Here is an 18,134-nt window from a genome sequence, read left to right on the forward strand (position 1 = left end):
CTAAGCCACTGGTGATGTGCCCGTATGGGTTTTGCTCTATAGCTCAGCTAGTTTTCAAAAACAAACAATAAATACGAGGTCCGCCCATCCTTGGGTGAATAAATACAATTTGGGGCCCCACAGGCTTCCAGGTGGGGCCTGTATCCCACAGCGTCCCTGGGGGGCCAGGCCCTGAGCCCAGAGGTGGGGGAGGGTGGAGCTGGGGCCACCCAGAGGCAGGACCCATGAGTGGGTGGTCTTCCCCAGGATGGCTGGAGGTGAGCAGGCAAGCCACCTCACTTCTTCGAGCCGCAGTTTATTCAACTATTAGGTAGGTACATCTCTTGCACCCTCTCTCACAAGAACAGGATGAGATCATTCACCATGAAGCGCCTGCACTGTGTGTAAATGCTCCAGAAGTATTGTCAGACACTGTTGCCATTTCAGATATGAGTGTCACTAAAATGATTATTATAAAGTGGAATTTGGAACAAATTGTGCCTACTTCAAAAGTTTTCCAGCTGGACTGCCCAGGAGCACTTTAAGTTAGCCCCTCTGGTCTGGGCCCACTCTGGCCTCAACCTGTCCCCCTGAACAAGGGAGCCCTTTAAAAATGCAAAGAAATGGGTGCCTGGCTGGCTCAGTTGGTTAAGCATACGGCTTCGACTCAGGTCATGATCTCCTGGTTTGTGAGTTTGAGCCCCACATAGGGCTCTGTGCTGACGGTTCAGAGTCTGGAGCCTGCTTTGGACTCTGTGTCTCCCTCTCTCTCTGCCCCTCCCCCACTTGCACGCTGTCTCTCTCTCTCTGTCAAAAATAAATAAACATTAAAAAAATGTGAAAATTTTTAAAAAATGCAAAGAGGTCTCTCCTGCTTGAAACTTCTGATGGTTTACACAACACTCAGAATAAACACTGGATCCTAATCCTCCCTTCAGGGGCTATGAGCCCATCTAAGCCCATCCCATACCTTCCTCACCCACACTCCTCCACTCCAGCCACATGGGCCTCATTTCTGTTGCTCATACACTGGGCCCTGCCTCAGGGCCTTTGCCCTTGCTGTTCCCTCTGCCTGGGGTGTCATTCCCAGACTGTCTGGGGTGTCACAGAGTTGGCTCCTTCTTGTCTTTCAGCTTCAGACCTACCCTGCCTGACTTCATTCTGTATGCCCGAGGTGGGGGTCAGCTGTGGAAAGAGGGTGCTGAACCATTTCCCTGGCCGCCTCTCCCAGGTCCTGGGCTCACCCCTCAGCAGTCCTGCAGCTGCAGGGAAGAGGTGAGGGGGGCACTGTCAGCAAGCAGGCAGGAGAGTGGGCACTTGGGCCCAAGGCCTGCCACGAGGGAAGCTTCTACTAGGGGTTACATAACTTTGCTTCACTGAATATGGATTACTTGCGTCATGAAATAATAAGCTGTTTTAAAATTAAAATTGTAAACCCTTGCCTGGGGGACATGATTTTCCTCCCTGAGCTCTGAGAGAGGGGGAGGGAAGGGAAGACCTGGGAGGCGCCAGATGACACCTCTGGGGTTTTCTGCCCTGGGCCTTGCAATGGGGGACCCCAGCCAGCCAAGAGAAGCCGGACAAGGCACCCAGATCACAGTGATTTGTGGGCTGGGCGGCAGAGTGGATGAGGCAGGAGCACGCTGGGAATCCAGCTCTCGCCTGCCCGCCCTGACGTTCACAAGCCATTAATTCTGTACCGAAGGAATTTTCTAAAAAGCCTTTCCTCCAACTTTTTTTTTTTCTTATTCTAAAAATAAAATCTAAAAAAAAATTTTTAAAGGAGAAGTAACCCCTGTCAGCTGCTCTGAATGATCTGTGCTCTGAGGGGGAAGCTGACTCCCCGACCGGCAGGAGAGATCACAAGGCTGCAAACTGGCTCAAAAGTGGAAGCTGGGAGACGTGTCCACCAAGCAGGCGGGAAATGCCTCCCCTGCTGGGGGAGTGGGCTGCAGGCTTGGGAAAGAGGAGACAGTGGCCTTGGGGACGGGACAGCCAGCCCAAGTGTGGCCTCAGCCGAACTTGGTCTCCAGGGGCAGTTAGCTCCACAGGCTCAAAATACCGCCCGGACCCTATGACAGACACTGTCTGAAATTCCACCCCTAGCACCCGCCTTCTTTCAAGTCTCACTTTGAGTAGGTCTTTCAAAACACAAATGCCCCTGAGAGCAGGGGAGGGCCGGCCGATCACAGCAGTCCCCTCCAATCCAGTGGAGCCACCATTCCAGGCACAAAACTGGTTAACTCCTCTCCGGAATAAAACCCTTCTCCAGCTCCTGGCTGTCCTTAGGAGCAAGCCTGGCATTCAAGGCCTTTGGATCTGGTTCCAACCGCTTAAGCTTCAAGTCTTGCTCTTTTCCTCTGTCCCACCCTCTGCTCTGACCACACCAACCTCTGCAATTCCTCAAATGTGGCCACACCTTCCCACCAGGGCTCCTGATCCTTCATAATGTTATTCCCTCAGCAGCCAATGCCCTTCCCACACCTCTGAGCCCTCATACTTCCCCTGGCCCATCAGTCCCCCTTGTCTTGACTCATGCTATTCCCTTTGTCAGACATGCCCAGGCAGCAAGTTTTTCACCAGCTTTCAAGATGTGCCTCAAAACACACACACACACACACACACACACACACACACACACACACACCCTCTTCTGTGACAGCACTGTTCTGGTCACCACTTTCATTTATCATGATAGCATAAACATGAGCTTCTCCAGGGTGGAGACTACACTCCAGTGTGAGTGTTTCCTAAAGAAAGGAGACTAATTTTGACTAAAGTGTGATTGACTGTATTCAGCTGCTGCTTTTCCAGAGATTGAGAGCAACACTGCCATGCTGGGTGCTGGAGAACGAGACCGACATATGGGCCAACCGTATGCCTAGTGTGTGTGTGGCAACATGGGAATCGGGTGCTCAGACCCAGGCGGCACCTGGCTGCTACTTTTAGTTCCTCTAAAAGCCTCAGTTTCTCCCTCTCTGAAATGGGATGAGCAATAGCTGGCTGCTGGTCTCAGCTTTTTCCTGAGAGCAGGACACACCCTCCCTCTTCAGCTAGCTGCCTCCTGGGGCCAAAGCTCTGCTCTGCCCACTCTCCCATTAAAACTCTGACATATTGATTTCACTACCAACTGTAATTGTGTTGACTTTCTCTTCCCAGGAAGCCAGTGGGAGCACGAGCTTCAAGAGCCCAGTTTCTCAGGCCTCTGCATCCTGCCCACGGACCCCACCAAACCTCAGCCCCACCGCAGGTGGCTCCGAGGAGGATGAGGCGGCAATGGGGGGCCGGCGTGGCAGGCTGCAAGGCCCAGTGGTTCCGTCCTGGCTATAGACTACACCGGCTGTTGGGGCTTTGTGCTTGGGAATTGAGGGCACTTTTCCGCCTCAAGTTTTTGATGGTTATTGAATCAAGATCCCAGGAAAGTGAAGTTTAACTGTGAGGACCTGGAAGGGCGCAATGGCTTTTGGGTATTAAAAAATATACCTGGGCTGGGGCTGGACCAAACCCCCTTCTATTCACCCTCCACGGTGGCCAAAGGGAGCTTTTAAAACTGCAAAGCACTAAATGCAATGTGGGACCCTGGAAAAGAAAAAAAGAATATTCGTGGAGTAAAGTCTGGAGTTCAGTTGAGAGTAAAGTATTAAGTTGGTTTCTTGGTTTTGACAAATGTACCATGGGAATGTAGAACCTTAGCAATGGGGAAAACGGGAAGGAGGGTACGCAGGAACTATCTGTCTTTGTACCTTTCCTATACATCTAAAATTATTCCAAAATAAAAAGGTTATTTAAAAAAACAAACAAGCAGGGGCGCCTTGGTTAAGTGTCCAATTTCAGCTCAGGTCATGATCTCAAGGTTCATGGGTTTGAGTCCCACGCTGGGCTCTGTGCTGACAGCTCAGAGCCTGGAGCCTGCTTCAGATTCTGTGTGTGTGTGTGTGTGTGTGTGTGTGTGTGTGTGTGTGCCCCTCTCCCGCTCTCATTCTGTCTCTCTCTCTCTCTCTCTCTCAAAAATAAATAAACATTAAAAAATTTTGGGGGCCTGGGTGGCTTGGTCGGTTAAGCGTCCGACTTTGGCTCAGGTCATGATCTCACGGTCCGTGAGTTCGAGCCCCACGTCGGGCTCTGTGCTGACAGCTCAGAGCCTGGGGCTTGTTTCGGATTCTGTGTCTCCCTCTCTCTCTGACCCTGCCCCGTTCATGCTGTCTCTCTGTCTCAAAAATAAATAAACGTTAAAAAAAAAATTTAAAAAAAAATTTTTTTAAAAGAAAAAAACAATCACAAACCAATTTGTGTCACCTCTGAAGCTCAACAGCCTTCCATGGATCCCTAGTGCCCTCAGTATAAACCCAAACTTTGCTCCTGGGCTCTCAAGACCCTGCTCCACCTGGCCTGCCCCCCTCCCACCCTGGGGCTCCCCTCAATGCTGTTCCCTGCCAACTCTTCCTTCAGCTCGCGTAGCCAAAGAGGATGAATTCTCCGTCAGGAGACTGCTGCAGAGACAAGGACTAGAGGAGACGGAGCAAGCAAGGACCAGGTAGGGTGGTGATGGGGGTCTGACAGGCAGCCTGCAGGGGGCCACAAAAGCCACTAAACTCTGCAGGATTGTTGCTTCACACAAAGCCCTGCTGAATAGCCCCTACCCCCACCCTTCTTCAGAAGCCCTGAGGATAAAGGGGGAAGCATTGTCAAGGTTCACCCATGGTACCCAGGTTGGGATTTGAAGCCACACTTGTGACCCCAAACCCAAACTCCCCCTTCTAACTTTAGCCCCTGCAGTTTCTTGGAAACCACAGCTAATGGCTATGGCTCCAGGCTCCACTAAGCCGACGCCTCCACTGACGATAAACTGAGTCACTGAAAGAGCCATGGGCCTACTGTGTGTCGGCCCAGGGAGGAAACAGGATGGACCTGGCTCTAACGGGCATCCGGCAATGACCCCACACCAAGGAGGAAGTCGCCTCCCGCCTGGGAAGGAAATACCAGCACCTCCCAGTGGGTGATCAAGATGCTTATTTCCTGGAGGGGTGGGCGGGGACAGAATGTCCAACTGAGCCACAGAAAACAGTCAAGAGGCCTGGCTCCGAGCCAGAGGTGAAACCGAGGTACAGAGAGGGGCAGAGGCTTCCTCAGGACAACAGTGTGATAATTCCCTACCTGACGCCAGGCTGCCTGAATCAGGCAGGAAAAACCTAAGAAGTAGCAATGGACACAGCAGCTAGGGTAGACCCTTCCAGAGTTTCAGAGAGGAGCACCTCTGTATCCCTGACCCTTCTCTGGAGGAGGTGGGTCACCCGGCCCCAGGGCACTGAATTCATCAAGGCAAGCTGAGACCATCTGGAAGGGTCATGTCAACCTGCCAGCCAGGCCATCCTTAGCACGATATGTCTGTCTAGCCACAACTGGCACCCTAGACTCTGCCACCAAGCTGGACACAGCCTGGAGGGACAGCCCCCAGGCTGAGATCAGGGGCCTGGCTGGATTGAAGACCTGCTGTGGGTAGGCCCCAAGCAGAGCTACCTCACAGGCACACTCTTGTTGTGTTCCCATTTTACAAACAGAGAAACTGAGGCTCCTGATGTACTAAGTCTTGTGGCTCATTACTCGCTCTGGGATGCCACATCCCGTCTGAGCCTCAGTCTCCGCATCTGTAAAGTGGGGACAATAACAGCACCCTCCATAGAGAGCTGCTGGAAAGAGCTCAGCTCACAGCAGCCCTTGAAACTGACAACCGCGGATACTCAGTAAACGTTCCCAATTAGCGGTGCAGGTCACACGGGAGCCTGGCAGGACAGACAGTTCCACCACTTCCCAAAGTCAAGCATCTACCCTCACCCACAGTGAGGATGGGTGCTGGGAGCTCGGCCGAGGCCTGCTCCGCTCAGGCCTGCCTGGGAACTACTACCACAGCCGCTGACTCAAGCAGCCATTGTTTTGTTAGCTGGACGTGGCCCCCCAGACACCCGACTCCCCCTTCTTGAAGCTGTTTCTCATTCTGGCCCAGCCTGGCCCCATTTCCAGCCCTGCCCCCTTCCCCTCGCACCGCCCCCCCCACCCCCGGGGGGTCCCAGAGGAACACAGTGTGGGATGGGCAGCCAGCGACTCTTCTCCTCTTCCCTGGCCAGGGAAGTCACTCCCTCTCGCCAGCTCTAATGGGGGGGGGGGGGGGAGGGGGGGAGGGGGAAGGAAGGCGGGCAGAGTGCTGCGGCTCCAGCCCCTCCTTTCCCTGGAACAGTTTCTGTCCCAGCCTCTTCCCCTGGAGGGGATGCCGGCCAGGAGAAGCTGAGAGCCGCAGCTGCCTCTCTTGGGCACATTTGGCCTCCTTCCTTCTGGGGCTAAGGGGCCCTGGAGACTGGAACTCACACCCTGCTCCCTGTCCCCTGGGTGTTGGCCTCCATCCCAGAGGAGGGGACTGATTGTGGGCACAGCTGAGGGGACAGGGCTGGCTTGAGACCCTCAGCAAACATCTCTGGTCTGGGTCCCATGTTCTGGGGACATAGAGGGGACACACTGGTCCCTGTCTCCAGCTGCCCACATCCCAGTTCAGCGACCACCCCCAAGTCAGGAAGGGACAGCTTTAAGATAATCAAGATACAGTAGTATAAACAACATGACCATAATAAGCAGCTACGGTTTACTTTGTGCCCCTGCCTGTGCAGCCTCATTTAACCCTAATAAGTCGGTGCTACTTTATAGCAAAGGACACTGAGGCACAGAGCAGTGACTTGTCCAGGGTCACACAGCCAGAAGGGCCAGATGTGAGCCTCAAACCTAGGCAGGCTGGCCACAGAGTCCTCGCCCTTAACCCCGGCCTCTCCACCCAACACTCTGCTGGGCATTGTCAACGGCTGCTGGGAGCCTGGCTGCCTGGAGCTATAGAGGCCCTTGGTGGCAAGCTAGGGAAACCGAGGCCAATTAAGGAGATGGCTACCTCTGGAGACACAGATGTTGGACGGGCCCCGGGTGGGGCATGGGAGCAGAGGTGACATCCAGAAGGCCATGCAGCTCCTTTCCCGGGCCTGGCCTCCAATTCAAGGCCTCTGCCCACTGCCCCCCCATTATTTACCGATCAGAGCAGAAAGCACTACATGATTAACGCCCCGCTGGGGCCTCGCTGGGCCTCATAATGGAGCTTCGAGCTTCCTCCCTCCTCTAGCGTGTGATTTATCGTGTTTCAGGGTAAAGGATGGTGGACTGGGAGGGGCCAGCCCCGCTGGCCCAGCAGATCTCGGATCTCAGTGGCATTGAGCGTCAGCGGGAAAGTGGGCCGTGCAGGGGCCCATCCAGGCAGCCTGTTGGGTTCGGCCCTGGCCCAAACACGGACTTTGAAAAAAAGAGAACAGCCACACTCCGGGGGTAGTCAGGATCCAAATGCACGTGGCTGGTGCCAGGAGACTTTCTAGGCCTGTCCCCACGCGGCACCGGCTGGTTTCCATGGCAATCCCCACACCGTTGTCAGAGCTGGAGAGGCCCATGGGAGTCACCTGGTCCAGCCACAGTGGGGGCTCTGGGAGAGAGCCTCCTGCTCCTGCCAGCACCTAGCAGGGCTGATAAGGGGCCAGCAGCTATGGAGTCCCTTCTAGAACCAGATCAACTATGTCTCACTCTTCTCCCAAAGCCTTGATGGCTCCCCACAGCCCACAGGACAGCATCCAAATCCTTGGCCTGCACCGCAGACCCCACACACTCTAAGCTTCATCTCTGCCTGCTACCCGAGCCATATTCCACCACATCTCTGGGCCTCTGCCTCTGCCTGCCTTCCCCAGGCCCATGTGCCATATTCCTGCTCCACCATCCCCCTCCTCCAGGAAGCCTTCCTTGACTCCCTCAGAAGAGGCTGGTCAGTGTGCAACCTTGGTTGCAGCATATCTTCTGTCATGATCTCCTCCCTGACTGTCTGGGAGCTCCTGGAGGGTAGGGGCAGAGTCTGATTCATCCCTTTTGGGGGGCTGTCATGTAACAAAGCTGGGTCCCCTCCTATACTGCCACACTATAGAGAACCCTCCACCAGGAGCAAGGACAGACAGAAGACGCCACTCAGGAGGTGCTGGGCTCTGGTGGGTGAAGGCGGAGGCAGCTGCAGTCCTGGGGAACAGAAGCCCCTCACCTGGGACCATGCTGGGCACTGGGGCTCACTGGGAAGCTCTCACGACTCCTCACAGCAGCCCCAGCCGGGCTACAGCTTCCCTGGGTGTCTGTTTCTTCACCTTTAAAACAGACCCATTCAGGGGCGCCTGGGTGGCTCAGTCAGTTAAGATGTGACTTAGGCTCAGGTCATGATCTCATGGGTCTGTGGGTTCAAGCCCCATGTGGGACTCTGTGCTAACAGTTCAGAGCCTGGAGCCTGCCTCAGATTCTCTCTCTCTGTCTCTCTCTCTGCCCCTCCCCTGCTCACATTCTGTCTCTCTCTTTCTCTCTCTCTCTCTCTCTCTCTCTCACACACACACACACACACACACACACACACACACACACACATTTAAAAAAAATAGACCCATTCACCTCTTCCCACTGTGGCCTTGAGGGCCCCTTTGGATCACATCCCTTTAGTCAATGTTTTGGGAGGAACCAGGGAGTAAAGGTGACGAGCAGAGGCTTGCAGTCAGATACCCGCCCCACCTTTTACCCACTGTGTGACCTCTGGCATGTCACCTAACCTCTCTGGGCCTCTGTTTCCCCTTTCTGTAGATGAGATATAACGCTCATCTCATCCCATTTCTGGGGAGATTTAAAAAAGATAGACTATATACAAAGAGCTTTTGCAGTACGTCTGACACAAAGTAAGTTCCCAAGAAACAGTAGCATTAACCGCGATAATAATGATGTTGGCAGAAGCAGTTCTGTTGGTGAGCGCCTCCTTGCCACCCCCCAGCCCAACTCAGATGGGGAAACTGAAGTCCGGAAAGGGGATGGGACCCCTCACCGCCAGGGGCTCAGGCTTTCATGCTCCTCTTCCATACACACCATGTCTGTCCTCCCTCCAACAAACAGAACACAGAACCTGGCCAGTTTTCTTAACCTTTGTGAAAACCAGCAGCCACGGGCCAGCAAATCTGACTCTTGGAGAGCGTTTTTGCAGGGGGCTGATGACGACCGACACAGTCTCCGCTGAATGCCAGGCTGCCCCGTTCTTCCCTATGCTGAACCCATTCTACAGGTGAGGAAAAAGAGGACCAGAGGAGGTAAGCGGCTTGCCAGAGGCCACAGCTAGGAAGGTACGGAGCCAGGATTTGAATTCGGGGTGTCGGCGCCAGGGTCCAGCACTCATGTGCCACTTCGGGCCTGCCTGGGTGTGGCAGGTCCTAACTGTGGTTAAGGCCAACACAGATCCTTCATCCACTCTCCTAGCAAACCCTGGATGGTGAAGTGCTGCCCTGGAGGGAGGCAGCCTTCCCAGCCCCAGTACCCGGCTGGCATGGTCCAGGGCGGGGCTCAGTGCTGAAAGAGATTTGCCAAGTCGTCATTCAAACTGACCACATCCCTCACTTGCACACTCAAAGGGGCAGGAGGCTCACTCGTTCCAGAGCCCAGAGGATCACATTTTTAGCGATGAATGCAACTAGTGCTTCCCCGCCTTCCCCACTTCCTCAAAAGGCCTGATCAGCCCCTGCCTCGACAGATGCCCCAGCCAGCCTCACCCCACTCTGGAACTGAGTCACCACAGCAATAGCTCCCAGCTTCCACCCGGGCCATGTGGAGGTGCGACCACACAACGGGGTTTCTACAAAGGGCCACGCCCAAGTCTCCACGGGGCAAGGGTAACCAAAAAACTCCCAGCTGAGAGCTCACCAGCCATCGCCCAGCATGGACTCTGGGGCCAGACAGCCAATCTGCAGATCCCCACTCCCGCTAACCAGCTGTGTGGCCCTGGGCCTCAGTTTCCCCATCTGTAACAGCACTTCCTGCCTCATGGCGGGAGGGGTGGGGGGTGGGGGTGGGGCTCTGAGTTCAAACACACTGGTGCTCACGAAGGGCCAACACAGTGACCCCACTCAGAACTGGGAGCCCAGCGATGATTATTTTTCAGCCCCAGAGAGCTGACCGGGGCACCTTCCCTCCACACACCCCTCAAGTCCATCAGATGTTCAGCGTCTGCCCGGCCACCAGCAGTGACATCGTGCCTACTCTCTCCATGTCTTCCTATCTCTGAGCTCACTCGGCTGGGGCGGCCCTGGACACACCCGCGCCTCACCCCTCTGTCTCGACCACCTAGGTCACCTTTAGGACCTGGTGTGATCCCATCTGCTCCAAGAGGCTGACCCCTCCTCTGAGCACTCCCTGCTCTGCTGGCCATTTTGCATGCCAAGCACACTTTTCTCAGACATAGCTTTTCCCTCCTGTTACTAATACCTCCTCCTACCATTTCCTGGGCAGTGCATGTGAGATTTTAACCTGCCCATATCCTCAGAGGGAGACACTGTTCCATTTTACAATAAGGAAGCACGAGGCCCAGAGAGAATAAATGATTCTCCCTGGGTCACACAGTTTATGGGCAGAACAATGGGACTCGATATCTTATACCTGGGAATCAGGACTGGTGACCTTATCAGGGTGCACTGGGATATTAACCATCGCCTGGCCCAAGGCCTGTCTGTCTCTCTAGGCTAGAAGATCATCCTGACCAACCTTGCTGGAACCCCCTAGGAACCACCAAGTGTCTGCTTGTACCATTGGCCACAGGGAACGCTCCCAGCCCCCAGCCCGACTCCAAATGTAAAGCCCATCTTGGAAGCTCTGTCTCCCTCCACCTCCACCCAGCATTTCAGCCCCTAAATTGGTTCAGAAAACGCCTTCTTGACGATGAGCACCCACCCACAGCATGCCAGTTTAAAACAGCCTGAGGGTTTTTTTTCCACCTTTACTATAAAAAGACACCTTGAAAATGCAGCATTGGCATTTCCCTGTTGGTTTTCCTTTTGGCTTAAAAAAAACAAATATCACGGTCACTCAAAGGTTGAGAGGAAAGATTCAGGGAAGAGAGTTAGACTCAGCCTGCCCTTGCCTTGCTGGGTAACCCTGTGCCTCACTTTCCCCATCAACAGCACACAGCAACTCCCCAACTCACTCTCACCTCAAACATGAACTGAGGAAAGGGATCCAAGCCACACGCAATGGAGGACAATTTTCTCACTCAAAATCATGCAACAGCCCCAGATAATGCCCGAACCAGGGACAAAGCTGGGGCCCTCTGAAGCCTGGGGCGGGGCGGGGGGATTTGACAAGGTTCCCTGCTTCTGACCTCACACCTTGGCAGCTCCTCCCTTCTCTGGTTCTCTGGCACACTCCTGGATGGAAGGGGGCAGCAGAGGCTAAGATTTCATGGTCTTAAATGTGGAGAGCAAAGGATAAAGCTCACCAGGTGAGAAGCTACAATGTTTGGGCTCACTCTGGCCAAGGCTCTGGACTCGTGGGGTCAAAAGACCCCCCAAATCAAGGATGAAAAGCTGGGCTTCCAGAGGCCCACCCGAACCACCTCACTTGGAGGTGAGATGTCCCTGGGGAACAGGCAGAAGTGCAGGGTCCAGTCCCCCATGCCTGCCCCACTGAGACCAGCCGGTGCTGGAGAAGTCAGGCCAGATGGGTCTGGGAGGAAAGGGATTCCAGGCCCCTAGAACTTGCCCGACACTCCAGAAGCAAATTAATTCTCTCCTCCACAGGCACCCGATTGCATGCCTTATTCCAACGGCACCCACTTCTATCCCGATGCTGGGCCGGACTGGGCAGCCTCCTTCTCTACCCTGTCCGCCTCTGGGGCTGCACCCTGGCACCCAAATCTGTCTTGAACTCACCACTTCCCTCTGTGCCCTCAGACCAGGCCACGCACAGCCCCCGAGAGCAGGGCCTGACACAGGCCTTCACCACTGCACCCAGTGTCCACCACAAGGCCTGGCACACAGCAGGTGCTCGAGAAATATTTGCAAGTCAGCGAGCGAATCTCTAGCCTGGAAGACAGCACCAGCCCTCCAACCAGTCTCCCTGCCTCTCATCTTTCCCCTCACCAGCCACCTAGGGACTCGCTAAAATAATTATATTAAAAACAATCATAGTACAGTTGACCTTTATTTTTTCTATGTTTATTTATTTTTGAGAGAGAGACAGAGCATGAGCAGAAGAGAGGGAGAGGGAGACACAGAATCCGAAGCAGGCTCCAGGCTCCGAGCTGTCAGCACAGAGCCTGACACGGGGCTCGAACTCACAAACCGTGAGATCCTGACCTGAGCAGAAGTCAGACACTTAACCAACTGGGCCACCCAGGCGCCCCATAGTACAGTTGACCTTTAAACAATGTGGGTTTGAACTGCACAGGTCCACTTACATGTGGATTTTTTATAGCACGGTACTGTAAATGTATTTTCTCTTCCTTCTGATTTTCTTAATGTTTTATTTTCTCTAGTGTACTTTATTGTGAGAATATGGTATATAATACACATGGCATATAAAATATATGTTAGTCACTGTTTATGTTATTGGTGAGACTCCCAGTCAACAGGAGGCTATTAGTAGTTAAGTTTTGGGGAGTCAAAAGTTATGTGCAGGTTTTCGACTGTGCAGGGGGTCGGCATCCCTAACCCCTGAGTTGTTCAAGGGTCAAATGTAACTGCAAACATGTGTGCCAGGCACTCTACTAAGAATTTTACAGGTATTAGCTCATTTAACTCTCCACAACAGTCCTATGAGGTAAATGCTTTATTATCGCTCCCATTCTACAGAGGGGGAAAGTGAGGTGCTCATTCAAAAATTTTTTAGGGGCGCCTGGGTGGCGCAGTCGGTTAAGCGTCCGACTTCAGCCAGGTCACGATCTCGCGGTCCGTGAGTTCGAGCCCCGCGTCGGGCTCTGGGCTGATGGCTCAGAGCCTGGAGCCTGTTTCCGATTCTGTGTCTCCCTCTCTCTCTGCCCCTCCCCCGTTCATGCTCTGTCTCTCTCTGTCCCAAAAATAAATAAATGTTGAAAAAAAAATTTAAAAAAAAATTTTTTTTAAATGTTTATTTATGTTTGAGAGAGACAGAGTGTGAGTCAGGAAGGGGCAGAGAGAGGGAGACAAAATCTGAAGCAGGTTCCAAGCTGGCAGCAAAGAGCCTGACACAGGGCTTGAACTCACAAACAGGTGAGATCATAACCTGAAGTCAGCCACTTAACCACTGAGCCACCCAGGTGCCGCATGATGTGCTCACTCAGATCACAGTACTCCTCTGGCTAAGACCCTTCATAACTCCCACCTCCCCAGGATACAGTCCCAACTCCACAATGTGGCCTCTCTACACCTGCAAGCCCCGCCCACTTCTCCCAACCTTCTCTGACATCCTCCCCACTCCCCCCCACCACAGGGACCACCTTCCATTGCTCCAGCTTTCCTTGCTGTTTCCTACTTCCATGCTTAGGCACAGGCTGTTCCCTCTTCCTGGACCCTTTCATCTTCTGCCAGCTTCATGTAGCCGACCCCTGCTCATCCCCCCACCTCTGCATCGATAGCACCTCTCCCAGAGGCTGTGATGTCCTCTGTCAGGGCTCCCACTGTCCAGCTTTTCCTATTACCCCCACCCCGGGCCCCCTGGGATCTAGGTGCATGGCCACATGTTTATCATCTGCTCACCTGCATGGGCCACGAGAGCAGAAACTGAGGCACCACTGGTCTCCAGCACATAGCACTGGCTGGGGCACACAGTAGGGACTTAGGAAGTGTCTATCGAGGCCTCCATCTGGGGCTAGAGGTGGGAAATTGTGAGGTCTTTACTGCTGCAGAACAAGCCAAAAGAGGTCACTGCTGTCCAGGACCAAGCCCAGACCTGTGCTAATAAGGCCCCTGGGATAATACCACCAAGAACAGCAGAGAGCTACCAGGTGCTTACTACATGCCAGGTACCAAGCACTTATGTTCATTCATTCATTTAGTTCTTCAAGCGTCCTTAGAGATTTTGTTTTTATTGTCCCCACTTTACAGCATAGGGAACTGAGGCTCAAAGAGGTTAAGTCACTTGCCCAGGTCACACAGCTGGGAAGTGACAGAGTATGATTTGAATCCAGGAAACAAAGTCCAAGTTCTTAGCCTATAACTGGGGAGCTGGCAACAGCCTGGAGCAAGAGTAATGGATCCCCCTCCACACTCCCCACCCATGGCTACACCAGAGGCCCAGACCCTCGGGCCTTGGACACATCTGGGAGATACTGCCCAGCGGCACCGATCTGAGCCCACAGCAGGGCATGGGAAAAGGGAGAGAGGTGTGGTGGGGACACAGGGAGTGTGGCCGAGGAGGACCAGGAATCCACCCCACCTTGGCGTGGGGAGAAGGCCGAAGGCCGCTTTGTCCCTGGGGCTACGTCCCTGGAGAGGCCCTGCCCCTCTAAGGAGAAGGAAGCCCTAGCCCACTTCAGCAGAGTGAGTCACTGCACCAGGCCAGGCTGGGGACCGTGGGAACCAGGACGATTCCTACAGAGGGGGAGGGGGATACTGCGGTGGCGGCGGCCTGAGGAATCCCATGCATCAACCCACACCAAGGGCCTGGATGGACACACAGGCCCTGGAAAGGCTAAGGAAGGCCCAGGGGCTGGCCCGACCTCAGCCCTGGCTACCACAGTAGGGTCTTCCCTCTGTAGAGCAGGGACTGACTCCCCACTCACCTCCTCTGGCCCTGAGACCCCCAAACAAAGCTTGTACCCTCAAACACACCCCTTTGGAGGATGTGGCTCTGAGGAGGGGAATGGTAGATGTCCCAGTCACAGCGCTGGGCAGTCAACCCTGACCTGGCCAGCCCCCGTGGGTGGCGATCTGCCCTGCTCACCCACCGTGACCTTTTATTTTCAGGGCAGTCAGCCAGCTGGTGGTGGACAGCCATGGGAGCCCGAATGCAGGAGAAGGAATCTGCGTTTTCTCAAAGCCCCAGTGTTGGGCACACCCACGGGGGAATAATTAATCTCATGAGATTCTTCCCACAGCCTGAAGACCATGGAGGAGAGACAGGGCAGGTCCACGGGGGGCCTGGCCCCAAGGAGGGCTCACCAGGAAAAGGCTGAGTTCAGCATCTTGTTGAGGGAGAAACTGAGGCTTCCTAGGGGAGTGGCAAAGCTTGGGGTTGAAACGGACTCTCCAGATTCACGTGAGGATACAGAGTAAGGAGAAGGCACAGGGTTCCACCTCTCAGGGCCCCCTGAACAAGTGACCCCTTGCTGGTGGGCTTTCTCCAGGGGAACTGCACAGAGCTCCCTTCTCCCCCGCTGTGTCATAAACCTCCCCCAAGGTCAACACACACAGCGATCCCCCACCTGGCCCCTTCATCTCTGTTCAACCCAGCCCCAGCCTCCTGGGCCTCGTTCCCACCCCCCAGCTTTGCTGCCACACCTGGCCCTTCCTTACTCCCTCCTGAGCCCCTGGCACTCTCTCGCCCCCTGCACACCTCAGTACTGCACACAGTCCTGTTCACCTCCCTCTACTCTCTTGGCCCTGGCACCTCCCCACCCCAGCCACCTGAGACCCCTCCAACACACTTGCACACGCGTGCACGCACACACACACACACACACACACACACACACACACACTCCGAGCAACATGTCCATAAGGCAGCAAAGAATGGGTGGTGTTAAGGACACAGATGATGAGGGTAGACAGCCTAGATTGAAACCCTGCCTCTGCTAGTTCCCAGCTGTGTGATCTTGAGCAAGCTATTTAACCTCTCTGTTCCTCATTTTCTTCATCTGTAAAATGCAGATGAGAATAGAGACTACCTAAGAGGGTAGTTGTAAGAACCAAGACAGTTATGCCATTTGATGCACTCAGTAGGCATTCCACAAGTGTTGTCTTGCTTGTCGTGCCCATGTCTGGTGCATGCTACATGCTCAGTATATATGTGTTGAATGAGTGGATAAAAATTGGCATCAGGAACACACCTATTTGCCAACCAGTGGCCTCCCCACAGTACCTACTAGTTCCCAAACACCTGTGTTCCCTGCCACATACATCCCAGTGCACACCCAGGCCCACTCTGCTGCACCAGTGACCTGCAGGACACATCCACCTGCCCTACACTCCTGCCTAACCAGCTCAGGGACACATGAGTCTGGTGCATACACCCCGTCACTCCCTCTTTGCTGCACACCCCCACCCATATCTGCAGGGCCCTGGTGCACACCGGTGTGCACACCTGCCACACCCAAGCACACATCTGCCAACTCCCAAGGGCAGCCCTGATAGGCTCACACAGCCAGCCCAGAACACACCTCTGGTCAGACATGCACTCACTTGCTCTGCACTCTGGACACGCCTAGGACCACCACTGCACACCTGGGCTAACACATGCTTCTCCAGTGAACACCTGCAACCTCGACCCCTCCTACACACCTAGTTAAGCTCACCTGTAACCTAGTACTCGCTCGAGTGCCCGCAGGCACACACCTGTACCATATTCGCACCAGTGCCCCTACCCTGGCTGACACCTATATCCTCGTGAGTACACCTGGGTCCCGACAAATGCAACGTGGCCCAGAGTACATACCTGGGTCTCCACACGGACATCTGGGTCCCACACGTTCACACCTGTGTCCCTCTCAGCGACAACGCGCCCAGTTACCCGCACGCTCTCCCTCCTGCCCCTCGACCCCCACCCCAGCTGATGGCCGGCTCCCTTGGCGTACCTGGATGTTGCGCTTGCGCTCGCAGGCCGGCCCGGTGCCCTGCACCACGCTGTCGAGCACGGCCACCACGTCCGGTGCGGGCTCCACGAAGCAGGCGGTGCGCGCGGCGCGGATCGCGGCTTGCACGTCGGCGAAGCGGAAGGCGCACAGCGCGGCCGGAGTCGAGCGGGACGCGGGGGACCCCTGCGGCCGCTCGAAGACGGCAAAGAGCAGCTCGCGCGCGGGAAAGACGGACACCAGGCGGCTGTAGAGGTCGCCGCGGCCCGCGCCGCCCGCGCACTGCAAGCCCAGCTGGATGTAGGACTCGGTGAGCTTCTTGGCGTCGCCGCCGGCGCCGCGGGGCAGGCAGATGCGCGCCAGCAGGCTCCGCGCCTGGCTCTCCTTATCGCCCGCGCGCGCCTCGCTGTTGAGCGCCAGGTACGCGTAGGACGGGGCGCCCGGTGGCGGGTCGGGCGGGTGCAGGAAGGCGCGCACGAAGCCCAGCTTGTGTTGCTCCTTGGCTCCCTGCTTGATCTTGAGAATGTTGTCGTCGGAGGGGTTGAGGTCGAAGGTGAAGAGCTTGGCCAGGTCACCGCGCGCATCCAGGGAGCGGATGGCGATTTCGGGCGTGTTCTCGAAGCGGTGGTCCTCCAGGCTGCGGTTGCGCGGGAAGAAGGCGCTGCCGTAGCCGGTGTACGTGGCGCCCACGAGCAGGCGGCTGCCCCCTGTGCCGGCGGCCGGCGGCAGCACCAGCCCCACGGTGGACGCGTTCGGGTGGTTGGCCGCCACGTTGAGCATGCTGGGGAACACGGTGACGGGCTCCGCGGGCGGTGCGGCGGGGGGGAAGCGCACGGCCACAGCCGAGATGTTGCCCCGGCGCCGCAGCTGGCAGAAGCCCTGGTAGATGGACCCGCACACGACCACCAGGCCCTGGCCGGGGTCCAGCTGCAGGATCTTGTTGTAATTGTCGGTGAGGCGCCGCGGGTGCTCACACGAGGCCTGAGGCAGCTGCGGGGCGTGACACAGAGGGCTGTCGGCCACCGGGCCCACGGCCGCCTCGGCCTCCAGACTCAGGTTGGCGCCCGACAGCTGGTAGAGGCGGTTGACGGCCGCCAAGTACACCGTCCCCGCCGCGCCGTCCAGGGCGAAGTTGTTGGTGGGCGTGGGCGAGGGGAACCGGCGTTGGATCTCCAGGGCGCCGGCCCGCGCCGCCCCCAGGAGCAGCAGCAGCGGCAGCAGCGGGCACGGGGATGGGGCCCGGAATGGCGGGCGCGGCGGCAGGGGGCTGGCCGCGGCGGCCCGAGCGCTAAGGGGTGCGCCGCCCGCGGCGCGACGAGCCATCCGGGCGTGCGCGGGCTGCGCGGCGCGGCGAGTGCATGGGGCGCGGCGCGGCCGGGAGCCGGGAGCCCGGAGGCGGCAGGAGGCGGGGGGCGGGCCCGGGCCGCGAGGCGCTTCCTGCCCGCGCCAGCGGCCCCCGGCCCCCGGCGCCCCGGCCCGGCTCAGCCGCGCCGCGCAACCCGGGGGCGGGGCGGGGGCGGCTCCGCTGCGGACA

The 18,134-nt window shown here is 56.2% G+C and overlaps 1 protein-coding gene across 1 annotated transcript in view; it reads right to left on the bottom strand.

Annotated features, from left to right (window-relative positions):
* PLXND1 (plexin D1) overlaps positions 1 to 17,923 on the bottom strand; it is a 60,160-nt gene extending 42,237 nt beyond the window's left edge. The window contains exon 1 of the mRNA XM_047095818.1: positions 16,604 to 17,923. Coding sequence (XP_046951774.1) covers positions 16,604 to 17,923 — 1,320 coding nt within the window. The remainder of the gene's footprint in view (positions 1 to 16,603) is intronic.
* Positions 17,924 to 18,134: the final 211 nt, after the last annotated feature.

Source organism: Lynx rufus, unplaced genomic scaffold, assembly GCF_022079265.1.
Source record: "Lynx rufus isolate CCGP_SWC_20201006 ecotype Redwood Valley unplaced genomic scaffold, mLynRuf1.p SCAF_4, whole genome shotgun sequence".
NCBI classification, from domain to species: Eukaryota; Metazoa; Chordata; class Mammalia; order Carnivora; family Felidae; genus Lynx; species Lynx rufus.